The sequence below is a fragment of the Cyrtonyx montezumae genome, unplaced genomic scaffold, assembly GCF_038088225.1.
Source record: "Cyrtonyx montezumae isolate F1298 unplaced genomic scaffold, pur_monq_1.0 scaffold_11, whole genome shotgun sequence".
Classification (NCBI taxonomy): domain Eukaryota; kingdom Metazoa; phylum Chordata; class Aves; order Galliformes; family Odontophoridae; genus Cyrtonyx; species Cyrtonyx montezumae.
In genome coordinates this window covers 5,702,372-5,729,655 of record NW_027071837.1, presented here as the reverse complement: position 1 = coordinate 5,729,655, position 27,284 = coordinate 5,702,372, and the positions used below count along the sequence as shown (strand labels likewise).

At 36.6% G+C, this 27,284-nt stretch overlaps 1 protein-coding gene across 1 annotated transcript in view; it reads left to right on the top strand.

Moving 5' to 3' along the window:
- Positions 1–8,076: 8,076 nt before the first annotated feature.
- Positions 8,077–27,284, top strand: part of DIAPH2 (diaphanous related formin 2) — a 145,187-nt gene continuing 125,979 nt past the window's right edge. The window contains exons 1-4 of the mRNA XM_065729493.1: positions 8,077–8,229; positions 20,413–20,445; positions 22,700–22,876; positions 23,914–24,018. Of these exons, the coding sequence (XP_065585565.1) occupies positions 8,110–8,229; positions 20,413–20,445; positions 22,700–22,876; positions 23,914–24,018 (435 nt within the window). The 5' untranslated portion in view covers positions 8,077–8,109. The remainder of the gene's footprint in view (positions 8,230–20,412; positions 20,446–22,699; positions 22,877–23,913; positions 24,019–27,284) is intronic.

The following is a 27,284-nucleotide window of genomic DNA, read 5'->3' as shown; positions in this document are numbered from 1 at the left end:
TCCATTAAATCACACACATCGTACCAAGTACCTTCTGTGAAAAAGAGTCACCAAGTCAGAGGTTCTCAGCTGCTACTATTTGTTATCTAAAACATTTCAAACTGGTACATAGACCCAACGTGGCAAGAACTGTGTTGATTGACTGGAGAAACTTGTGTTTCTTTTAGAAGAAGCATTCTATAGAAATTATTCATTAGATAACTGAAAGATGCCACTTTAAGCAGGATATATATATATATATATATATTTTTTTTTTTTTTTACAAAGAAATAATTTCAATGCTTTAAGCTAAGTTGATGTCCAGCGATATATTTCGCTGTTTTAGATTCACTATAAAAGAAAAACATTTTCAGCAATCCTGCAGTAAACAGAGCACTTAACCTTTTCTCATACAGAAGCACTTAACCTTTTTTCATTACCTGAAGATCCAGTATACGGCAGTTCTTATATCTGTAGAAAGATACTGCCACTACTCAATGTTTCCTTCTAGTTGTTGTGGGCACAGAACAAGCAACTGAGTAATTGTCAGTGATTCTGATGGGGAAAAGATCAGACTTCTATCATTCTAACAACTGAAACATTTGTTTGTATCCATTTTCCTCAGTGTGCAAAGCTGGGTGTTGCCCTGAACTGACAAATTAATGTTTAAACTTAGTAAAGTATCACCACAAAGCACTCCCTAAAAAAGGAAGTATGACAAAAAGCTGTTTCCTGATTTCTGCAAACTGTGTGGTCACATTATGAAAAATGTATCAAGTACAAGTCTAACTCTGCCTGCAAAGAAAGCACTTGTGTGTGTTGTTTTCACATGCTGAAAGTAAAAATACAAACAAAACACACCAAAACAAGAATACTTATGTAAAAACCACATCCTTTCTTTATCAATACTTGTTCTTTCCACTCATGTAAGTTCAACATGTGCTTATAATATTTTTCATTTGTTCACTTATTTTTTAAGATATCACACCAATCTTCCCTTGCAATTACTTTCTTATCCTCATGACACTAGTTGAAGGCACTCGGTGTGCCAGTTACATGAAGTGAAATGACAGCAGCAGTATGGAGACAAGAAAATTGGCCCAACTGATAGCACAAAACAGCAAAGTCCTTGACCACATGTAAACAGGTAATGCCAGGAGCAGACAAAACCAGGAGAATCTCTGAGCTAGAAAACAAAACCACTGCCAGGTTGCCTAGAAATATATCTTTTATAAAGCAAGGGAGTTGGAGGAAGCCCATATTCCCAAGATAATTAAACTTTCAAAATATTATGTTTTCCCATTCTCCTTATGCTCCTTCTCCATTCTTTCATCATGATTTAGGAAACTACGCATCTGCTGTGAACCAAGTATAACAGGCAGATCGAAAGCACAGAACCCCATCAGCACAGGTCCATTTTTGAAGTAAGCTGTTTCTTCTCACTGGTGAAATTTAAACAGCTTTTAAAAGAAACAAGTCATTACATTTAAGACAAGCATAAACTTTGAGACAAAAAAAACAACTCTGAGATAGTAAACCAATATAACTGTAAAATGTTTCTCATTGGATATTACTCAGACTGTTAGCCTGTTCACAACTACTGCCTATGGACTACTGGGCAGGAAAAAAAAGTAAAAATGTTCTAGAACATGCTCCAGGTAACACTGTGGTAAGAGGTTATAAACAAGCAGCACAAAACTTTCATTACTAATGTCTACCACAGCAAATGTCTTATATTGGCAAGGATTAACCTGAGGATATAGCAACCTAACTCAATTTCTTAGTTAACTGAGAAAATTCTAAGTGAACTAGCCATTCATTAATACAACAGAAATAACGCCCCATATCTGAATACCACTGTCAGCCATCAATAGAAAACAAATGAGAAAGCTAACTAAGTAATAAAAGCCATGGCCTTAAATAATTAATTACCTAAATACTGATGGGATCAGGAATTTCATTTTTACACTTCACTACAGATATAAAACCAAGTAGTGGGAAAAAAACCCACAGACTTATATCCATTCTATCTAATTGTGTTAGTGTGGGAAGAAAAGCGTAGCTATACCAACTGTTCCTAAATCATAGGAAGTCAAAGAGCAGCAAGTGCTCTCCCTAAGCACTAACCTCCTTTGTGCCAATGTTTAATCAGTAGTGCTGACGGACTGTCATCAGAAATCTGAACTAGGAAGAACAGTTGTCAAAGCAGAGAAATACAAATAGTATCAGGAGTAGCAGGAGATATGTGAACAAGGAATAACATGCATTGGAGAAGATGCATCAGTTTCAACAAAAGCTTTCCCATCTTCAGATGGAAGCATCTGGTACCTGACATTCCTGCAATATGAGCACTCATCTTGATGCTTGAAGACCAAATTCTAGCATTCTACTCAAATGAACTCAACTACATATTTTAATCTCCCAGACAATGCTCTACATCAGAAGACATGGGATTTCTGGCTTGCTTTTAAAAACAGTATTCACTTCTAAGTGGTTGTTTATTGTTTTTTCTCTTTTCTAAGAGAAGATAACTGTGAAAGCCTGAAATCAAAGTAATTGGTCAGAAACAAGCAAAGGCTATTTCCTCTATTTCAGCCAAGTGTACAACTGCTTAGCTATTAACAATTCTTGATTCACATCACAGAGGATATCAAGCTTCTTATTAGGCTAGTTCACTTTAAATAGAAAAATAGTTGCACAGAAATGTGAGATTTACACTCAAATGATCAGTTATTTTTCAGTATCAGCATTAGATGAAGGAATTCTAACAAGCAGTTGAAAAATCTCCTTTTGTACTATATTTTTTAAAAATTAACAGACACTAGAGAAGAACATATAGAAGTGACAGGAAATTAAAAAAAAGTTCCTTTTTCTAAGACAGCTGTTATGAGAATAGTACACTTCATAACTTCAACAAAGTAATAGCGATGTTAGGAAATCCTTTACTTACCAGTGTAGTTTCACAACACACTTGCTCCCACTAAAAGAACCGCAATAAAACGATCTCCAAAAATACCATAAAATTATTTAGCTTTAGATTCAGACAACAGTATTTATTCAATAACTTGCCCTTAACTGCTGCTGTTTGTAATGAGATTCACAACACTTGAAATATAGCACTACAAATTTCCAACTTCACCAGGGATTATACTCCAGAAGAATTGTATGACGTAGTTCTTCACTAACAGACCTTTATAAACTTACCACAGTGTAATGCTGTAATGTGATGAAAAATACAGCAATAATAGCAGAGTAGCTCAACCCTAGTCTGCAGCAAATGAGAACAAGCCCAAATACAGCAACCACAAATACAGAAATAAAGGAAGAAAAACCACATACCTTTGGTAGGTAGGGATCTCCAGCCAGATATCCTTGTCTCACCCCTTCCAGTCACTCAGGTGCACTGCATGCACCTGAGCTCCTCTGGGTTGGCCATGTCCTCCCACCAGGTGCTCAATCACTGTTTCAGGCCATGACTTAGTCTTTTCACTACACACACCAAAGACTGAAAACATGGTTTACCAGATCATCAACCTAGAAAGTAAAAAATGAAGATCAAAGATACTGGTATCTGTTCATACAAAGAACAAGAAAATAGCCAATAAAGTTTCACTTATAGCAGAATTATCTGCCAGACTCCTGACTCATAAGCAGCTTGTTGGGTGTATTTAGCAGCAGATTAATGTTTAGTTGATTAGCTCTCTTATAACAAAAAATAGGACGCTACTGAAGTATATAAAACTACAGTTGAGGAATTCAGGGAGTATGACATAACTGAGGTAAAGCTTGAGACAACCAATTAACCAAATGATGTATTACACAACTTAAAATAATGGCTCAGTTGTAAAAAGCACTTGAATTTGTTCTCAGCTACCCTTATTTTCATCACCCTTATCTGAACACTCATATCACTAAAATATTTCAACCATAAACAAATGTCTATGTGACTACATAAACTGATCTAGTGACTCATGTTGCTGAAAAGTCTGATCTCATAAAAGCTACACAGAACAATGGTGCTGTATTATGAAACCTACTTTTTGCAGAGTTGCTTTATGGTCATAAATGAAATCTGTAAAAAAGGACCTGAGATGTTCCAGTATCTGTATATGCATGATATAAAGAAAACTATTCCTAATGTATAAGAAACTTCAATTTACTTTCAAGACACGCACTGTCAGACCTACTCACATCTGATAAATGTCACTCAAGGCTCAACAAGGAAATGGAACTAGTAAATCATCCCCTTACATGGCAACTGCTGAGCCTGAACCTCTGATTGAGCACCTGAAGGAAAGACCTGGTCAGACCTCAGAGCTCAGGTGTAGGCAATTCACCTGTGCCACTAGAAGGGGTAGGGCCAGGCTCAACCCCTCTTAGATCCCCACTTAAGGGCTGACTACCACGAAGGAAGATCTCCTGTTAGAGGTCCCTTTTCTCTGGTGTTTTCTTTTGTGAGCCTCAATCCTTGGAGGTGGGTGAGCACTTTTTTTCCCTTCTTTTGTAACATCTACTTGATTGCACTAGTTCTATTGCCATTATACCGTTGCACCCCTTAAGGAAGTCTGGAAGACTAATAGCTGTACATAGAAGGTAGTACCAGGAGACAAGTAAAGTAACAGATTAAAACAAATAAAATGAAACAGACCAGAGCAGCATCCACTTCATTTAGCACAGGTGGAAACATTTTAAAGAGAAACAGTAGTCTGAACAAAACTCAACAACTTCAAACTAATAACCCCCCATTGAAAGGACTGTATGAATTATATACAGAAAAAAGTAATCTAAGCCATAACAGCAATAACTTCTAACCTAAATGAGCTATTTCTCCACGTAAGCGCTTATTTTTTACTAGCATACATTCCCATACTCTCACGCTCTTTTACTAAAGGCTAATGCCATTTACCAATGAGGGAGAGAAAAATGCAAAAGTTCTTGGAGGACTTAAAGAGACTAAGTTCTTCATGGAATAATAGCAGAAGGCATTCTGTATGCTAGCAATATGGAGAAATTTCTGCTAAAGGCAAAGTTTGGTTAGTTGTATAAATAACACTAAAATACAGCTCATACCACTACAAATGTGTGTTAGAAGCAAAGGGGGAAAAAAACAGAGGTAGTAAATAAGAAACTAACATGTATATCAGAAACTTCATATATCGTGTTTTTTGTGTGTTTATTTAGTTTCACTGTTTATTTTCCACTTTAGGATAAACTCTAAATCAATAAAAGTATTTCCCTTTTTTTTTTTTTGAGTAAATATAATATTTATGTTTTCCTATTTTTTTTATTATCCCATTCTCTGAAGTAATGCTGGGTGATTTTTTCCTATATGTCTTGTTTCTAGTAAACAATAATGGGGCATGAATGTATTTTTTTCTCTTTTTCTTAAAACCTAAAATCACTAAAGACTTGCTTAGATTAAAAAAAAATGTTCTTTTTTTTTAATTAGGCATACCTAAGTTACTTTAATGAATAAAGTGCCTTGACATAAGTGGTCTCTGCACCTTTAATGTATATATCTTATACCAATGCCTAGTTATAGAACTTTAGGTTTTAAATTAGAGCTAGATGTGCTAAGTAAAGGTCAGCTCTAGGTCTTCTGTGACTGGAGGGATCGTTACATTGTCAACCTATTAAACATAAAAATTTTTTTAAACAATAGGTGGCGTGTTGCTAGCTTCCTCTTCCTATAAATAGCTATAGAAAAAACTTGTAAGCTTACTCAAAATTTAAAAACATAAAGCCTTATCAGTGGATTGTTTTGCAGCCTTTTCATAGTTACAAACAAAATGTAACTGTAGACACAGAAAATTAACCTTGTTGAAACAGCTGTGAAGATGCCTAATTTGTAATCCTTATTCACCTACAGAAATGTAGCATAAAACATCATTGTTTTAATGGTCAGTTATGATGCTCCCATAAGATAATGTAAGATATGATGCTCCCGTAAGATAATCCAGGAGGGGCGATTAGAAAATCTGAAGGCAATCTGCAGCATTACAGGAGAAGTGAAAGGATTGTGGTATGTTAATTGTGGTAGAGTGTTGTGCTCAAAATGTAGAATTCTTGGATGAAAAGCTGGGATATGTATCACTGGGTGACTTAGCATCATGTTTTTTCTTTGTGGTTAAGTACAGTATGTATTCTCTTGTAGTAGTATGCAGAACAATTCCTATTAAAAAAAAATAAAAAAAGCCCACCTCCTTCATGCAATCACTCAGTTTGGTGGTTAGGACAAATATTTCGAGTTTGTTAACTTCTTCAATACTAGAAACATAGGGAACAGAACATTTCTCAAGGATTGAAACCTGAAGAGCTGGTTTAGTCACAAGTTGACTTCAGTTGTTTTAGAATTGCTTCTCCACAAACCTATGCCTTTGCTAGTAGATGGAAATTCTGACACTGGATTTATATAATCTCATTTATTTATTTCCCCCATATATTTTTGGAGTATGTGGCTTCTGGAAACTTGCATAGTTGTCTTATTTTTTTTTAAAATATATTTAGAGGAAGAATGTTAGAAACTTAAGTTTTAAATTTCTGGATCAGCCATTCATCTTCAAAAGCTTATTTTGATCAAATCCTGTTAAGATATAAAACAGTTGAGGGACATAACTACCAGTCTACGACCATTTTATATTAAGGTAACTGACTCAGTTGTTGCAGTTAAGTGTTTGACAGAGATTACATTAGAAACGAAGAGGACAAATATATCTACAGAGCAGGAATCTTTTGCAGCTTCATGTTTTTGTCACTGCAAAATTATTTTTGCTAAATGTTGAGCTATAAATCAATTTACTTAGATATGGAGCCAAGTTAAGAATATTTTGCACAGCTACAATTTGTACCCTCAGACCATACCAAATTGCTCTTGGAGATGGGCCAGAACACTGCACTGCAAACTGATTGCCAAAATGATCTGAGGTTTGTTTGTCTGCCTTAAGCTGTTGTGGTTTTCTGACTAATTTGTTTGTGCTTTTTTTTTATTATTATTTTTAGAGGGGGAGGGAGGGAAGGAAGGAGGGACTGTTCTATTTTAATTTTCCCAATTGAGGTAGCTGCATTGTATCACCTCATTCCTTTTGCCTGCAGAATTTATATGCTTGTAAGTTGTTGGTCCATACGTGGAGTACTTTTTGGCCCTCAAATTTGGGGTGGGGTAGAAATAAGAGCACTACAATTCTGGAGTATAGCTAAAAATTTGTATTATTTCATCTGGTATTGAGGATATTCGTGGGGAGCCTCAAGAATTGCTGGATTGCTCAGTGAATCTCAGGCATGCTTTAACCACATGTCAGTACATGTGTATGGAGATGGGAAAAATTACTGTGCAGATGTTGCTTGTGTGTTGAACAAGAAAAGTTCTGTTCTGAAAGATGTGCAAAACTGGGAAACTCTTCGAGAGGATAATGAAATAATAGGTTTGCATGTAAATCCAGGCTCCAAAGATTTTTGGATTGCTCTCGTCCCCTTACAACAGACTGGGATTGTTTCCACGGTTGCTTGGCTGGTCATTTAAACATATGTTCAGCTATATAAAAAGCCTATTTTTCTCTTTTACATAACAATTTTAGGGATACAGGGATATACATGAGGTCCAGCCAAAGGGACTCTATTTCCGACAGAACCACTTCACGCAGTTTCTTCTGATATTATGAACCGTGGAAGCTCAGATTCTGGGGACTGTTCTTCCCAAACTCGAGGGGTAGAAAAGAAAACAGTAACTCAATCTTAAACAACACTTGTTATCCTGTGCACCCGATGTATTTTTAATTACCCGGCACCAACACGGCTCCCTCACTCCTCGCCTTCCTTACGGCAACTTCTGCTCGCGCCCCCCCCGCCGTTTCCGGCCTCCCGCCCTCCTGACGTCACAACCGCCGCACACGCATGGTTTTTACTGACGCTGCGCAAACGCATGCGCAATCATGGTTGAGCGGTCACGCATGCGGGGAGACGTTTAGCGTCTGAGGCGGTCGATTGGGAGTAGGCGTCTTGGTAGGGCAGCACCAGGAACTGCTTTAGCCGTGACGGGGAGACGCCCCGCTGTGCGAGCCGGCTTTATGGAGCCGTAAGAATACGTCCCGGTAGAAAAAAGGGCTTCGTGCCGGACGGAGAGCGTCCGGGAGGATGGAGGATCAGGCGGCTCCTGGCTCTGGGGGCGGCGACGAGCCCCCGGGCCCTAGCAGGATGAGCACGAAACGGAGCGGGCGCTCCTCGGAAGAGGAGAGCCGGAACAAACCGAAGCTGGTGAGTGAGCCGGGGGCGGTGGGCGTCCTGCTGCTCCCCAGGCGGTGATCACGGGGCGGGCTGGGTGCTGCTGGGTTTTCAGGTGGGGTTTAATGATAATCTCTGCGTTTCTGCGACGGTTTGTGGGTTCTCCTCGCTCTCGGGCTGTTGATAGTGGGAGGAGGTGCGGTACCTGTTGCTGCGGCCCTGCCCTGGGTGCAGGAATGGGGAGCTGTGGTGCACGCTGTGTGCTTCGCGGCTCAACTGTTGAGCTGCGGTGAAAACGTTATCAAACATTAGGGAGAGGAGGAGGTGCGTGTGTGTTGTATGAGGATTCTAGAGTTTGTCCAGTTTCTTTGTAAGGAGCAGGTACGTTTTTGAGCGTGGAAAGCCTCCTTAGGCCTGCACGGTTTGTTAATCACAGCTGCTTTTTGTTTTTAAGCAGTATATTTCTTTTTACAAACCTTGTAACGCGCAGCATAGGTGCATTTCAAAACCCACAGTCCTGTGCTGTGTCTCAAATTATGAACGGGAGAGCAGCAAAATTGGTTGATTGTATCAATGTTTACTTTGTTTGCTCCTGTTACCTATGTTTATTTGGTTTAACTTTGAGTGAACTGTTTTTACCCTTGTCATCTGACTGGCTTTCCAGTGAAGCAGTGGAGGCAATACTTCAGAAAACTGACTCTTCACATTGATAAGAGCACTAGTTACAAAGTTTTGGTGTGACTTGTGCAAGGTTTTTCACAGGCAATAGTAAAACTAAGTTAATAGTTACATGCTTCCACCTTAGGTTCCCCTTATTAAGAACAGTGCAGAAGAACCTTGGACTGATTGGCTGAAAACACACTTGGTGAAAATTAATGTGGGGTGCATGTGGGAAAGATGTTTAGTTCATAGTGTATGGGTCATTACAAATGCAGTGAAAGAGCTGATTGTTTAAAAGGATGACAAAATGCTGAATAACTTGAACTCTGCTTGTGTTAAAGGCAATCATGTATATCTTAACACAGCAAAAACAAATACTGTGGTTTATTTTGTTTTGAGCTGCTATTGGAAACAAACTGTGACAGGATAAATGTTTTAAGTACAAGAACTTTGTTACTAACTAGAAAAGCTGCTTGTTGATACCTCTGAGGGAAGTGATTAAAAAAAAAAAGTCTCGTTTTTGGATGCAGGAGAATCCTTTCATTTGAGGCAAAAATTTGGACAAATCTCCTGTTGAAGAGGACTTTGTCTTGATTGAAAGCCAAAATTTTATAAACTTATGTGAATGGGCTCAAAATTGGTTTGATCAGGCTAGCTATTTTTGTTGTATGCTCTCATCAGTTACTCTAGAGTCAGTAGCATTGAATTTTTTGCTACTTTTAATGGGAGAAATATATCCTGTTACTACTTCAGTTTCTATACAGACATATACTTTTGGTTTTTGAGGAGATAATTACAGGCCAGCAACAATGTGAAGATTAATTGTGGTACCTTGCTTTAACTCAGGGCAAATCTGTCTTTTGGAAGGTAAAGTGACTAGCTTCTGGATGGCTGTATTGACTGTGGCAGGAGCTATTTTTTATTTTGGATGTGATGTATACAAACTTTGGATAAAACCGTAATGGTTTTAGTGGGCTGTACCCACCCGGAAAAGGGTGGAATTAAAGTCTATCTGAAGTTGAGGCAGTGGGAGCAGATGTTTATCACAGTGATATTAATTTGTAAGGAAAGAACAAGACTCATCAGGAAAAGGCATCGTTCATTAAATGTAAGATAAAAAAGCAAAACTTTAAAAGATATTAAAACTTTGAATAAGAAATTGGTTCTGTTGAGTCTAGCAGTTTCTTTTGGTTATTGGAGTGCAATCTTGCATGTACTTATCTTTACCGTGCAATTAAGACAGAGGGGTATTTGAGATGTGCAAGTGCTAAATTGTCAATGAATGTGTAAATGAAACAAATTTTGGTGTGGGAATTTCCTTGGTTCAGCTGCACAGCTTATAGTTTACTAAGTTTCAGTGAGGTTATGTAGATGGATCGAGCTGAGGTTGTTGCGTATAATTCTTGGAACTATATGATACACAGGAGTGTGCCTCTTTTCAGTATTTTCAAATATAAAGTGACATACTGAAAGAGACTTTGTGGGAAAGGGTATATAGCTGCATATAATGGCAGATTTATTATTAGTATCTGGCATCAGGCCTTTGAAAGGAGGACAAGGGGAAATTATTTTTTTGTGGTTTGTCATAAAGTTCAAGAAGGCCGGGTATAAATTCTTGCACATGTGGGTTGGGGCAGTCCCCAGCAGAAATGCAGACTGAGTGGAGAAAGGATTGAGGTTAGCTCTGAGGAGAAAGGCTTGGGGGTGTTGCTTGGTGAAAAGCTCAACTTGCTTGCAGCCTGGAAAGCCTAAGGTCTCATGGGCTGTATCAAGAGAAGAATGGCAGCAGGTTAAGGCAGGTGAGGGCTGGAGCACCTCTTCTGTGGAGGCAGGTAGAGAGAGTGGGGGTTATTCTGTTAGGAAAAGAGAAGGCTCAGGGGAGAACTTTCAGTGTCTGAAGAGGATCTACAGAAAGTTGGAAAGGGATCCATTATCAGGGTGTTGATAGGAGAAAGGGTAATGTCTTCAACTGAAATAGGATAGATTCAGGTTAGGCATTAGGAGGGAACTGTACACTGGAAGTATGATGGGGCACTGATACAGGCTGCCTGGAGAAGCTGTGGATGTCTCATCCATGGAAGTGTTCAAGGCCAGGTTCAGTGGGGCTTTGGGCAACCAGATCTAGTGAGAGCTGTCCCCATCTATGGCAGAGGGTTAGAAACAGGCAATCTTTAAGGTCCCAAACAGTTCTATGAGATAGTTTTCTGTAAAACAGCTAAATTGATGCATGTTCTCACACACGATCAAAGTTGAGCTACATTAAACTCCTAATTTGTTTTTTTTTCTAATTTGGATCATTTTGAGAGTCGTGGAAGTCTAATATGATGTTTTGAACTTGACAGAATTGCAGAGTGACAATTTAGCTTCAGTTTTTGTACAAGTAGTATGTAAATTGGAGTATTTTTATGAAAATTCTGTGTTCCAGGACGCATCACTGCTGGAAGAGCTCTGGTATAATTTTTTTTTTTTTGACATAATTTTGTGCTAGTGCGTGGACTGGAGGTGGAAATGAGTGCCTAGTGTTTTTGCCATTATATTTGTTTATAATGGATTGGGCAGGAAAAAAAATAAATTGTTTTGGCAAACAATCATCTGATCACATGCCAGCCCTGAGCGTGGGTTAGCATGAGGCAGCGCTGAACAGCTACATTCTTAACTTGGTTTGGCAACTACTCGTTTTGACTGTGTAAGAGTATGCCTGCTATACTAGGAGAAACAGGATAAATTTAGTTGTCAGGAACATTGCTGAGATTTGTGGGTTTTAGTCCTTAACTTAGATATTGTTTGCTGTATCTAACACAATGTTAAACATGTAGTAACACTAAAGGAAGTATATAATTTTTTTGGCTGCATAGGAAACAAGCGTGTGCTTGAATATGTTGGGTCTCTTCAGATGTGGTTGTCATAGTTCAGCTGAACCCGAAGATTTTTCAAGACTTTTCAGATCTTTTTAGCTTTGGAGCTGAACCCAGGTTTTTTCAGAAGTCTACGTGGTGAGACAGTGGAAAAACTGAAACAAGAGTGGTTCTGACCGGATATTAGGGAAAAAGGTAATTTGAAAGATGATTGCACTGTGGAACTGGTTGGTCAGTTACTGTGTATCTGTCATTGGAGGTATTCGAGGCATGGAAACATGGACAAAGCTTTTAGCAGCCTGGGCTATGTTCTGCGTTGGTTCAGCTTTTTGAGCAGCAGATAGGGCTAGACACCTGAGAGAACTTTCCGATGTCAGTGATGATATGAGTCAGTGCTTGAAAAGAGGTGATTACAACAGGATATGTGGTGCTCCCTACTATTTGAATGCTGCCAAGCTAGTAATATGTTGATATATATATATATATATATTTTTTTTTTTGTCAGAGTCAAGGTTTTATGGTGTATCCTGTTGATTTTCTATGAGCACAAACAGAAGTATTTCTGTGCATGTAATGGCTAGTGCCATGCTAAAACCATGCTTCATTACACCAAGATAATTTCATGTTTTTACAGTAGTTGAGTAGTGATAAGAACTCCACTTAGCTATAACCTTAGTTTTTAGAAGGGGCTCTGGTATAAGTATGATGCTGTCTTTAAAAGGAGACTGAGAGGAAGGGCTTGTAAAAAGTGCTAAAAAACATTAGGGGTAGGAGAGAGATTAGATAGTTGGAATGCAAGTAGATGCAGTGATGTGGATTTGATGATTCATCCCACAAGGAGCAACTCATACTTGAGTTTAAAAACGGAAGTTGTTTATGCTTCATACTGAAGCATTTTAAACTCTCTGAGCTCTGAAATCAATCAAAAACTATGAACCCAAGATTCTGACTAATGTGCCATCAACTCATGTCCAACAGTGGAATTAAAGCTTTTATCAGTTAGCTTATATACAGAAGTAAACTGACTGTGCTTGGCTGATGGGTGGAGCAGCATACTTAAGAAACTTATGTTTGGACAGGAATGCTTTAAATGAGGTGTCACCAGTATTGTACACAGATAGTGTTCTACAGGTCCTATATCACATGGCCTTGTTTAACTTGGGCTGTTGGATGTCACTTTTCTGTGGGGAGGGAATATGCTCTTTACACATAACTCCTTTAGATGTTTGTGTTCTGCATACATGAACTATGAGTCAGGTTAAGCAGATTTTGGCATGTGTATAAAATACGTTACGTTTGAGCTCACAGCATATCTCAGTAAAATCAGTGAATGCCTCAGAAGATTCTTGCTTCAATTATATGGGTTAAGCAAAAGGTGAAATGAAATAATTGTTTTAGAAAACGCTTGGTCAAGCAACTGAAGTTACAGCACAACCATTACTGAAGAGTGATACCTATCTCTTAAGAAAACTTATTGCAGAAAAGGACAGTGATCTGGCTGTAATTCTGTCCTGCGGAGCAGGACATATGGAGTGCTGACTGCTTTAGCTTTTAATGTGAATTGATACTTTTTAAATGAGGTGACAGGGTGATAAGACTATCTGTTTGTGGTAATTTAACTTCCTGAACTACTGCTTGTAAGACAAAACTGTAGAGATATTCTGGATGATACAGAAAGCTTTGCAAGCAAAAGTGATTCAGCAGAGACAATGTGGAAGAGAATTGCAGAGAGAACTGACAGTATGTTTATTAATTAGGAGAGGTGCTTTCTGAGCTTTAGAGGACAAACTTTTGTTTTTATGTTACAAGTAGCCTGTAATACATTAATGATCCTGATTGCTGATGATCCAGTAAAAGGAAAAGATTAAGAAGGTGTGGTGTGCTATAAGAATACTTTTTTTATACTATTTTTTTTATCAATTGCAATTCTTCAGAAGTAAACAGAAATGACCAGTAAAATTCCTGTTATTCTTTTAATTGCTACCCGTACCTAGAGACAGAGTGGAAGGTGTCTGTTGCTGATGAAGCAACTGTTGATTTCAGTTGGTTGTTCGTCAGTTTACTTGTTTAACTTTAAAACCAAAAGAAATTAGGAAGTGACTAAAATGAGTATTTTTAGGTAGTTCTTACAACATGTGCATCCTGGTTATTCTTTTATCATTTAATAAGTTTATTTTGAAGGAAGTAGGCTCACCACTACAACTTTTCATAATGGGAGAGCAGATAATATTTAGAGACCATTAGCAGTTGAAAGTCTTTATTTTTTTTTTGTGCAGCACTTCCAAAGTTGCAGGTAGACAAAACTAATGTGGACCAACTTCATGTTATTTTTTGTATCAAACTTAGTTTTCCTTATGAACGAAGTATTTTTTTTTCCCATGGTATCAATGGAGCCATCATCCCTTGAGCTCCTACTTTCCTGTGTAACTTTCTAATAGTAAAAGTGATAAGTTTGTGAAGCTTTTTAGTTGATAATCCTTTGTATGGGGGAAAACAAATGCTGAAGCAGTCACCTATGTATTCAATTCAGGACACTTAAATAAAGCAGTGCTTGTGATTTTAAACATACTGTGCACTGTTAGCTTAAAATGTTACAGATGGTCTTAGAAATAATTGCTAATAGACAGAGGAGGCTGTCAGCTTTTCTCGGGCAGTAATGCTGGCCTAGTCTTCATGCCCACCTCAAAGCTTTGGTGAGTTTTGTGTTTCAGTGGGACTAATGAGATCAAGAGACAGATGCAGTCAAATGCTCATAAGCAGATCTGAAATGAATTTGCAGTAGAAATTAAATGATGTTGTAATACACATCTTGATATAATCCACAAGCTCATTTGATTTGTATAAGGAAGAAATACCCTGAAAGTTTATTTCAGGAGCAAGCAAGCCTGCCTGGACAACGTTATAGGATTTGATAGAGCCACTAGAGGTGCTGGACCTGACTGGGCGTGGTAATATGTGCTGTTTTGGTGTAGTGCATGCTGTAATATTACCACGCCTTTCCTGTTACATGAAACAAAGGTAAATTCTTACTATTTACTAATATGCAAATAGTCTTCTTATGTGAGACACTTTATTAGCTAACTTCAGATGATTTTACAGAACAGTGAGAGAACAGAAAGTGCAGGGTAATGCTTATTATAGGTGGCATGCTTCCTTGTAAGGTTCACTTCTTGATCCTTTCAGCAGTGTTCAATGATTGGAGATGAGATGGTATGGGAGATATTTGTAGGTCTGCTGAATCTGATGTGTTTGCTGCTTTTGGTGTATTGCTATCAGTTAGGGACGACATCAATGATAGAAAAACGTATTTATTACTAAAAATGTTTCCAGTCTGTCTTTCAGAATAGTTAAGTGTACTTAAACTTGTTTTGAAGGCGTAGAATGTGAGTGTAAAAGCCTCATAAGCTGATTTAAAAAAAAAATAAAAATAAAAAAAAGGAAGGAGGGAGTCTTCCCTTCTGTTCCACGGGGTTATTTTTGTTTTTTCTTCAACAATTCAACTTATACTCCTAGTTGCAGTGGAAATGTTCTCTCTCCACAACAACAAAAAACAAGAAAGTAATATTCTCACACGAAAAGGTAAATTAAATATAAGTGTGAGGCAACTTGAGTAAAGTGGAACTATCAAAGCAATGTTGTCTCTGTTGTCTCTGTCTCTCTCTAGAACAAATTTTGAGTAAAATTATTAAATATGAAACAGTAGATATATAGTACTCTAAAATGTGAACACTTGGGGCTGCAGGACTGGAAACATGCAACTAATGAAGCTGGAGTTGCAATTTTAAGCTATGTTGGCCAATAGAATTGCAGTAAATGTACTGGTGGACATAGGTTGAGCCTTGAAGGCTCATTCTCTCATTTCTTCAGGGTTTAGGTAGTTAAATGCTAATAACTTTGTCCTGTATGAGTTTGCAGTTACAAACAACATCATAATGAATATTTAGGCATAGAAATGAGGAAAAAATGACCTTAAATATTCCTGATGACATCTCTGTGCCACAACTAGTTGGTTATAAATAACCAGCTGTATAGTCTGTATAGTTTATAACCAGCTCTATAGTCATTGGTTCTTCTGATATTTCAGGGAAGATTGTTGAAAGATACAAAATATGTACTTTGGTCAAGGGAAGAGTTAGGTTTACAGTCTTTTCAGTTAGCATGGCAAGACCTAATGATGGTTATTAGAATACTGACATTCAGAGATGCGTGGTTTTTGTTCCTCACAGAGCTGTGTTCATAAGAAAAGTAAGAGCAAGCACTAATACAATGTGAACTTCACTAGATACATGTTATAATAGTTACTTATATAATGTACTTCTTTGCTTTTGTGTTACATTGTGGTTCTTCATACCGTGCTGTGACTTAGTTTCACTTCTATAGGATTTAAGTAACTTCTAAAATAACTGGCTTCATAAGAGATGTGTGCAGGAATATTTGCATTTGATTGTGTGTGAATAAATGAAGATTTGACATATTAATAGTTCAGACAGTTACATACAGCATACCAGTTGCATTAGAATAGGTAACTATTTGCATAAGAAGAGCATATTGATCTGCAGTGGTTGTCAGTAGTGTAAATGAGGAAAATCATCAAATCCTAATCCTTAATGTACTTGAATCATCAAGCTGAGCCATATATTGATGAAACATAGACTTCATTTTTGGACCATATACCCAAAGAGTATTGCATTTATGTTAGGTTTAAATAATTTCATGTTCATTAAGTGGTTTTTCTTGAACAATGATAGTGGGGGAATAAAAAAAAAAATGAGTTCAGGCTCTTGGGTGTCAATTACATTTCATGTTTTCCTTGTTAAGAAAACTGACTTTGTAAGCTACACCTCCTAAACTTCATTTACTAAAACCTTAGTATATTAGAAGTGCATTGAAATAATTTCAAAAATCCTTTCAGATGCATATACAACTTTTTGTACATATATTTCATGCTTGGTGGAGGGAAAAAAAAAAGGAATTCCAGACAGATGTTATTAGAAAATTGTCCATTGAAATTGCTGTTGTACTGGTGTTGTGCAGGATTGCTTGTCAGTGTCAGCATGTTCTTTTTATTGCACCTAAAGCAAGCAAATGAAGTGGTTTAGGTTTGGACGAAGTTTTTTTCCCTTGAGGACAGATTGAAGTCAATCACTTAGTCATTGAATTAACTTCTGGGACTTCATTACAAGTGAATGCAGCATAACTCTAAAGCTGCTAGAGTGGTAGATGGATTGTTTGAATGCTGGTGGGACTGGCTGTGTATCTGTTGATTTTTCTGCCGCCAGTGCCTGTCAGTACATCATTAGGCCCCACATTTCTGCTAGCTGCATTTTTTTCAAAAACACAACTGTTGTACTTCTGAACATTTTTTTAAGAGAAGTTAAAAAACAAAACAAAAGGCAGTTATTGTGAGATGCATTTGAAATAATGTTCTGGATCTCTTATTTTGGAAAAACTATCAGAACAGTTCTTGACTAAAAGTATAGTTCAGTAAAAGTGGTGGGCTTAGTTTGTAAGTGCTTTCTGTCTTGGTGATAATTCTTAACTGAAGGGCCTTGTAGCTCTGGAACGCCTCTTACTTTTGTGGGTAGAATAGTGAAATAAATGTCAGTCTTACTGAACTTTTCTTACCATTTGAGGAAGGAGTTAAACGGGCAGAAAATAGCTGCTGGGAGGGAATTTTTATAATTTACAATAGAACAGAAGACTCATAATAAGTTGCAAAAGTTAACAATGCCCGTTCTGTACAGAGTTCAATGAAATATTGTGAAGTTTCTTAAAAATGAAATATTTTAATTTTGGTAAACTTTAAGAAGAGTAGGGTATTATTTTTAAAAGCAAAACAAACCACCAAACGGAACCCCACCAGCAAAATCAAAGCCTGAAAGGATCTTCTAGCAGGGGAAGGGATGCAGTGAGCCAAAGGAGCTGGAATTCATCTTGAACAGTATTTATTTCACTTATACCCAATAGTGTTGGAATGTATGGTCACAGTGATAATCTCAACAGCTTCTTAGAATATTGTTCTTTGAAGGTGCTTCCTAGCAGATAGCAGATAACTAGAATAGTGTTTGATCCCTTCACAAGTTGTTGGTAGTCATTATTTTTTTTGGACAACAGAACTTGGACAATTGCTGTAGTAGTGGAATTTGTCTTTTCCTCAAAGAATAGAAATTGTAGGTCCAGAAACATTGGCAGATGTTAACTACAGTGCAGCTTAGTAGTGAGAGCAATGACCTAAACTGAATTTACAGCTGCTGTGATATACACAAGGGCTTTCTCCTCCTTTTCCTGTTCTTTCCTGTTTATAGCAGCTTCCTGTGAAAATTCTTTGTCCTCCAGGCAAGAAGGAAATGAAGTAGCATGTGAATAGAGAGGAATTATATTGTACATGGTAATGAGGAAGCCAGTAGTGTCATTTGACTTCAGTACAGGTGGGAGTTCCTGGTAAATAGGAGCAGGAGTTCAGGATCCATGTGCTTGTAATGGACTATGAGGAATGTTAAATGTTACTAAAGGAGGACTAAGCAAGAAGAAATGTATTATTATAATACTGAAATGTGTACTTTAATTACCCATGAATGCTCACATAAATTTTATTAAGTTTCTACCATGAATTCGTAAAACAATTGTTTCTAAATGTTAACTGATAGGATTACTGCTTATCTCAGAAGTCATCCAGGAATTAGTTTGAACCACAGAGTACTGTAAAATAACCTTAATGGAGTTAGAAAGCCAATCTTATGTGCCCAGGCTTTTTACGAAGTTCAAATGTGAACACATAGATTAGGAATTAGAAAGGTCAGGGTTAAATAATAATCAACTTACATGTGGAAACTTCATCACAGCCTACTGCTGTACTTCCACCTCTGTGATTTGGGAATGGCTCTACCATGCTGTAAATAAATTGGGCAATAAAAGTGAAACTCTTCATGAGGGTCGGAGAATGTCATTTTTGAGGGCCAGTGTACAGTATGGTTACTGTGCCACAGTTTTCTCTCCCATCTTATTTAAGAGAAGTGCTCAGTTGCTCCACGTTCCAGCTCCATGGTTTAAGACTTTGCGCCCTTTGCTGTTATTAGTCACCAACCTTGGTGACCCTCTGACTCTCACGTGGAAGTTGTCTGTCTTCTTTTCCTGGTATTGCTCATTCCTGAATGGTCAGTCTCCTTTTGGATGTGGGAAGAAAGTGCAGTAATTGATGTCTTCAGCAAGCTGGGAAAGGATTTATCTCCTTTCATCTTGTAGTGCTGCGGCTGTCTCATAGGTGGCTGAAAGAATAACGCTAGAGGACTGACTACAAAAACTGTGATACCATAAACTTCCTCTTGGGGAGGAAAACTTTTGGTTTCTGTTCTTACACGAGACCAAAAGCAGTAGTTAAAAGAGTGATTTCATTGTTAGCATAAGAGACTGTGAGAACAGTGTGCCAGTGAGAATCTGCTGCCACATAACTGCTTTGCGTCTGCCTCCAGCTAGTATCACTTGCACCTGTTAAATGCGGTGCTTATCTTGAGTAGCTGCAGGCAGCATTGTTGCTTGTGCACTGTAAGGAGTTTTGAGAAGTGAGCTTGAGATGTCTAGGGAAAAAAAGGGTGTGAGGTATCTTGCTTTCATATTCATTATTTTGCCCAGAGGAGTTTGAATGACAGATGCAATATAAATGTAGAGATGGAGTAGATTATCCTGCTGGAAGTTCTGGGAGAGATTGACAGCACTTAAATGAAGGGTGGAAAAGCATATTTCTGGTGGAAGTGACTGCTGAAACATCCTCTGAGTTCCAGAACTTATTGCTTACATAGCTGTCTCAGGTTTGAAGTCTTGGTTGGATATTTTTTCTATAGTTCTTATTGCTCTTCATTTTAGAAAGCCTCATCAGACTTAGGACATCTTAGTTTTAATGTCAAGATTAGAGTATTTTTCTATTAACTTCATACTAAATTTTTGCATTGATAAGAGATGTAGATGGAAGAAACACGTTTGAGATGCAGTTACAAGGGTAGGAGGTTGGTGTCAACCTCTGGATTAGTAAGAGAAATATTATATTCCAGCTGTGTCCAGGGCATGGCTGGGATGGAGTACCTTTTTTTGTAGCAGTGCATATGGTGCTGTTTTCTGAATGAATGACCAAAACAATTTCTGTAACACACCACTGTTTCAGCTTTGGTTAATTAGCACTTTTCCGTTGCCAAAGACCTTTTGTATCTTACAACTCCACAGTCAGTAAGCTGGGGATGAGCAGGGGACTGGGAGGGGACACAGCCAGGACAGCTGAGCCACTCTCTCCAAGGAAATATTCCATGCTGTGCAGTATCATACACAGCTATAAAACCGGGTGGGATTTTTGCCAAAAGTAGCAGTTGCTTAGAGTCTGTGTGGATATTGGCATGTGGGTGGTGAGTTGCATCATTTCTATCTGTTAGGGTTTCTGTTTGTTTTCCTTCACTCATTTAACTCATGAATTTTGTTTTACTATTGCCTGTGTAACGCTGATTCTTTGGGGTGTATGAGTGGACTTTTCCTGCCAGCAAAGGTCCTGAATATGTCTGTATGTTTATTTTTCATTAAAGTTTTTAAGGGTGAACCTGTTATCCCTCCTTCCAATGTTTTTGATGTTAAAATACCTGAAATAGAGACTTATTTATTCTAAAACAGTAGGTAATTTTTTTTCTTTTATTTGTGTGTGTTTTTGTTGTTGTTTTGATAGAATATCCAAATAAAAACTTTGGCAGATGACGTGGTAAGGTCTTTGGAACGTCTTAATTCACAATGATAACTCACACTGCATGCTGCCTTACTTTAAATGTTGTGGACAGTATAACACATTCTTACAAGGATATTAAGTAGTAGATTTTAGAAAATTGAATTATTTATTATTAATTATTTATTTTATTATTTCTGTACTTCAATTTCTTTGTTTGTAGGAACTTGAAGAAAAATACTTAAAGAAGTTTCTCCTGATTGATATCATTAACCATATTCAAAATATTTTGCCAATGCAATGAATGTGTTGGAACTGTTGAGTTATTTCCCAGGGCCTTCTTTTTGATGGAGGAGAATCTACAGTGGTTCTTCAAAATTAGCTGAATGTTCCAAACGGAATTACTTCGGCTAATGAAAATGTGCTGCATTACAAACATTAAGTTGGTGTTCAGAAGTGTTGGTAGTTTTGAATACTTTTGTATACTTCATATTATTTCATACTTTCAAAATAGATTGCAGTAAAATTATCAGCTTCTGGTGGCCATTTAGTTTATATGTACATATTACTTATCTGTGAGATTTTTTTTGTTTTTGAAATGTTCTTACATTGCAGTCCAATTATATTTACTGTTAATGAACTGTATTCGAAACAGATCATAGTATAATGAAAGTAATCTTAAGTGACTTTTTTTTGACTGCTGAAAGGGCACTTATATATAATTGAATGAAGAATAGAACTGCGTTTGATGGCAGTTAATTGTAAATGTAATTGTTAATTTGGCTCCAGTCATTCCAGCATTATTTAGTATTTTGTGGCCTTTTCAGCCCTGATTTCAATTTCAAACCATAAATAAACTATTATTTTAAGAGAAGAATGTGGTTAGAATGTGTTGACTTTTTAAAGTGTTTAGTAATATCCTTTTAGGTAATGTTTTTCTGTCCACAGATTTAAGACTTACTAGAGGGAGGAGAAAAAAAAATTCAACAAACAAAACTCCCTAAGAATTCAGGGGGCAGACAGCTTATCTAGGGATACTCTTTAATCAGACATTTAAAATAAAAAAAAAAAAATTAAATCTCAAAATAAAACGCACACAAAATAACCATGCAAAGAAGACAGCCCACAAATGCAAATCCCAAAGAAGTAAAAAATAAACACCACTTCAATAAAAGAGTAAAAATAAATGAACAACCACTGTAGCCTGTATTCCAGAGTACTTAATCAAATTTCTCCACTACAAATTGGACAAATTTAAAATCTATTTGGATTTTTTAATTTCAGACAAAGTAAATTTTGCTTTATGTGTTGACAGATGTTGTGATAAATGATATGAACAATACTGGTAACTCTACATAAGCTGCTGTTACGTGAAAGCACATCTTAATAGGCTGTTCTGTGCCTGAAACAAATATGCTATTATTTGTTGATGGAAACAGTTTATTTGCTAATTCTTATGTAGACCTATCATTACCAATGTATGTGTGTGTGTATGTTCATGCATATATATTTATCTGTCTACTTAGCTTCTATCTATTAAAGCAGTTTTACTGAAATAATTGTCTAACTTTTTATCTAACTCTTCCCTGAATAGAGTTAGATTTTAAATAACACAGTGACAATTATCCTTGTAAGGAAGGTGGGCTTCTTGCTTGTTTCTAATATTAACAAATTAACTGAATAAGCATGCTTATTAAAAAAAAATAAGGGGTTTGGGTGTAAGGTATATAACAAGTCAACCTTAACCGGTGTCATTGTATGGTATACTTTTACTGATGTCTCTCACGTAACTATGAATAGCTGCTTCTGTGTGCATAATCTGTTACACTGCTTTTGAAAATTGCCTGTTAATTTCAGGAATCTGTGCTCAATAGCACTTCAAAGAATTGTGAGATAGGAGCATTAATTTCTCTACAAACTTTATTTTACTTTGGCAGGATTTTTATTTTTTTATTTTTACTTTTTTAAATCTTATGAACTTGTGAATTCTTCCTTCCTAGCACTGGCTTTTTCAGTTGTCCTCCAAAGGTTTAGAGCTCTAGAAGTGAAGTAATGTTGGACGTGACCCTTGTGGTACCATATTTTCTCATTTCTCAGGATAATTAGAGGGTATTGGGAAAAGATCAACTCAAGATTTTGGAATTTGACATAGATTGTATACTTTTGAAACTGTGAGTAATGGTCATATGCCATTTGCTAAAGTTGAGTTTTTCCTCTGCTGCTGAAATTATTTAAAAAATGTGTGTAGTACATGTGTTGATCTCTGCTTATTTTCACATGGGTATCTTTGCAGCGTGACAGAATATCAAACTTCAGAAAATCAGCAGTGAGAAAAGAGAAACCTCACATTCAGCATCCTATTGACACTCAACCTACTATAAGTGAAATTCCACTTGTCCAAGCACTTGTTGATGAACGTTGCATGAACTTATCAGAAAAAGAAGTTATGGATCTCTTCGAGAAAATGATGGTAAGATGTTTCATGAGATTTTTTTTTTAGTGTTTACTACATAGTAACATCAAAATGCTATCAATTTGAAAGTACTGGCATACAAACAATTGAGTGACTCAGAATATGTAAGTAATTTAAAGATACAGGGTATCTTACACAAAAAATTAAAAAACAAGCTGGTGCTATTGATTATTGTATTAAGATAATCTGCATGTCTCAACTGCGGTAGTTAGACATTCCTGTTGAGAGCTAGTTTTTAAAAGACTAATTATTAAGATGAAGCACACATTTAGGGGAGATATTAGGTTAGATATTAGGAAGAAATTCTTTACTGTGTGGAGTAAAGGAGGAGTGAGGCACTGGCATATGCTGACCAGAAAAGTGAATGCCCCCATCCCTGCAGGTGTTCAGGTTGGATGGGCCTGGACAACCTAATCTGGTGTGGGACAGCCAGCCCACAGCAGCGGTTTGGAAATGCATGGGCTTTTTAAGATCCTCTGATACCTAAACCATTCTATGAGGCATCTATAATTTACACAAATTTTCTTTATCTAGTAGGATGCTTGAATTTTTAAATTTGGTTTAAATGTATTAGTTGGAATTTTGCATCTACCCTTGTTGCCAATTAATAGTCTGTATAATCTTGTCCTTCTGGTTAGAATGTTGTCAGTTTTAATAAGTTTTTTATCTTTATAAGAAACCATAGGAATATGATAGGCTTACTGAACACTTGTTCAATATTCTAGTTTAATTTTTGAGCCAAATTTCATTAATGGCAACTGCTGATAATACATTCATGATCTTGGCTAACTCAGCAGACACTTGAAGGGGCAGAGTTATAGTTTGTAAAATCAGGTAGATAAGAATTAAACAGATTGAAATACAGATATGCTTGAAGAAGTCACTTCTGTTTAAAAATGAGCTGTTTAAATAGGAAAAGGAGTAGGAAATAAAATTAAATAGGAAATTAAATAGGAAAACAACAACAAAAAAAACAACTCACCCTAAAACCGTGAAATTAGAACCCTGATGTCGTGTGGTCTGTTTCTTTACAGGAAGACATGAATCTAAATGAAGAACGTAAAGCTCCTTTGAGAGACAAGGATTTGTCCACAAAACGTGAGATGGTTGTCCAGTACATTTCTGCAACTGCCAAATCTGTAAGTAGTTGCCTGTCCAGGATAGGTGATGATTACTTCCATTTTTGTTTGTTTGTCTGGAAACAAAAAAAAAATAGGGGTGAAGCTGCAGTTTTCTGAACAGTGTGAAAAATAGATGCTATTCTGCAAACCACGAGAAATTATAAATCTACTCATCTAGAGTAATGCATAGATATAGATAATATTATTGTGCAATTTGTTTAATGAATCTTTGGAATGAGAAGGACTTGGAAAGGGCAGCATGACTTTATAGTTTCAGTAATGACATGTGTACAATTTTCAGAGGTAAAGAACAAAAATTTTGAAAGGATTTAAAATGGAAATAAAGTCAGTATTTTAGCGTAATTTCAATATGTTGAGTAGTGGAGCTGGCTTGGAGATAGTGCTAAATATCCAGTAAAGAAATATTCTGAAGGTACATTATATTGTTCCTTTAGTGAAAAGATTGTCTTAAAATACAATTTGAAAATATTTTTTGACTAGAAAATTATATGTTCAGACCTAATTGTGTTGGTCATTCTGTGTACTGAAAATGATAAAATAACCCTTATCTGATGGGTCCTCCATGATGAACTCTTCAAGTTGATCCACTTCAGAGTAATGGAAATGTAATAGGACCATTGTAAGGTTCAGCATTTGTTGAGATGAACAAACGTAATTTCAAATACTGGAGAGCTGTAATTTATTTTCTGCAGTGGAATATTAGTACTAAATAGACATAAAATGAAATGGTTAATGCCTTTTCTGTGCTTACAAAATTGACTATGACAAATATTGTTATTTCTGCATCATAAAAGAATGTGTCACAAAAGTACATGAATGTTGTATGAAACACAAATGCAAATAGATGTTTTGATTTCACCACAAATATGCTGCATCCTGATTTGTGCCTCTATTTGCTGTATGTAGAACTTTAAAGAGCTCAAGCTTGTACTGAATTCTAAGGAACTGAATGAATTGCAGTACTGCTCAAGCTTATCTGCTCTGGGGGCAAGTGGTGGAGGAGAGTAGCTTTTCATAGAGAAGGAGCAGTAATATACTTTATGTGATGAGATCTTGTCAGCGTATTTCTTGATTTAGGTAATGCATATGGATTTATTTAGAAATTAAGGTGAATATATATTTATTTACACTTAACCTTTTATTACAATAATATCTTACAAGAAATTAAGCCTGTTAAGTAGAATAATTCTTCAAATGCCTAACAGCTGCAGTACTTGTGTATCTACATAGCTGAGTCTCCTTAGCAGAAACAGATAACTTTAAATTAAATAATATCTGCTTCTTGATTAAATGAGCTTTTAGCTTTTAAAATCAGCTGGGAGGAGTTAAATTTCAAGAAAAAAAATCAAAACTAGAATCTCATGCAATTATTAAACCTAATTGCTTTGCATTAAAGAATATAAAGTTATATGAGGAAAAACTTCTGCAAATGATGTCTTCTGAGAGTGGTGATATTCCTGCACGTAATTATCTTAAAGTCAGCAGTCTTTTACTCTGTTACATGAGTAATCAGCTGCTTCAAGCATGGTATAGCTAAACGTACAAGTGACTGGAAAACTATTCGAGTTTATGCAGCGAATCTTACAAAATTTTTAATTATTGTACTTTACGATCTCTGAGAACTGTTGCTTGTAAGGTTTTTTATTTATTTGCTAAGCAGTGTTATTTCTCAATTTTTTCTTCATAAATAAATAATTTTGTTTTTAAGCACTAGAAATTTTCACAATGGAAGTACTTGCAATTCTTTCCAAAAAACAGTTAGGAGATGGTGCTCTCTTGTTTGTGATGGTATTGGAATGTAGGCTCCTTGATTACCATGTTACAATAGTAGAGTAAGAAAAGCATGGCTACCATTGCATGTCTAACTGCTGAAAATTTTAACAGACTACAATACTACTACCATGTGAGCTGCAGCATGGGAAAGGTAATAGAATAGAGTATGCCAACTCACTAACAATTGAAGTGGAGAGGGAAGAGGGGAGACAACCAGCTCAACTAAAAATCCCAAATACACAAATATATGCTTTGATCTTAAGTCAGCTCAAGTGCGAATGTTTTATAGATATGGAAAATATTTTTTTCTAATAGAAAAAGGGCTTATATCTAAATTTGTGAACTTGCAATTGAAGCATATTCAAGACTGTTTGGAGACATGAGTGACCTTTTTTATATAACATCTTAATTGAAGTGCAACTTGAGTGTAGAATGTTGATTGGTATCTTATAACAATGCAGAGCTTTGTTTTCATCATCAGTTACGTCTTCTATTGTAGTGAAGCTGCTGTGCTGACTTAGTTGAATTCAAGCCCTAACCTGTTTATACGACATCTTGATTTGGCAAACCTTCTTTTCCTCAGGCTGTCTTCAGCTTTGTCTTGTATGAAAATGCTGACTACATAAGAAATGATGTTTCTTAAAATTTCTCCCTTTCTTTGGTCACAGATAACTATTCATCTTTCTTCTTTTCTGTACTGAAGTTACTTTGGCTTTTTCTTTTGCTTAGAGCTCATGGCTTGTGAAAGACACTGGACAATTTACATGAGTTTTCAGTTCCATTCCATGTTTATTTCAGTTAGAGCTGTTAAGCTCTCTCCACTCATCTGAAATATCATTCATTTGCTCTGGTTGTCTTAACCAAATTTAAAAGTCAGTGCTTCATATTCTTTGCCTTGTATGCCATCTGCAGCACGTTGACCATGCTTTTCTGAAACACTGTGCTGTCCTCAGAGTTCTGAGTGAGAAATAAACTTGATTTTTTTTTTTTTTGATGGATGAAAAAAGCTTTCCTTTTCCTTGGAGGACAGAGGAAACAGGGAAGCTAATAGACTGGATACTTCGATGTCAATACTTATCTGTGGTTGTGATTTCTTCTGTCGTTTGGTAATTGTACTTGGGAAATGGTGAAGGCTCAGAATTCTGTTTCAGAACTGAACTTGTTGACATCTCATGTTGTATTGAGTGACTTGAACACTGATGAGAGAACTCTTTAAATTAGGAAGAAAGATTTCCTGTCTGGTGATGACAGTTCTTCTTGTGCTTCTGGAGGAAGCTTCACTAGCATGAGGAGAGAAGAGGTGATTGTGAAAGACTAGCAAGGACTCTGTTTTTTGAAAGGGTTCCTAAATGAGTAGTGGAAAATACGAGTAGAAAATGAAGCAGGTAGAGGCTGAACAGATTCCATCAAATTCACATCATAGCTAACAGCTGACAAGACCTACAATATTTAGGCAGAAGTCTCTAGTGCTAGATTTTACAGGAGTGTGG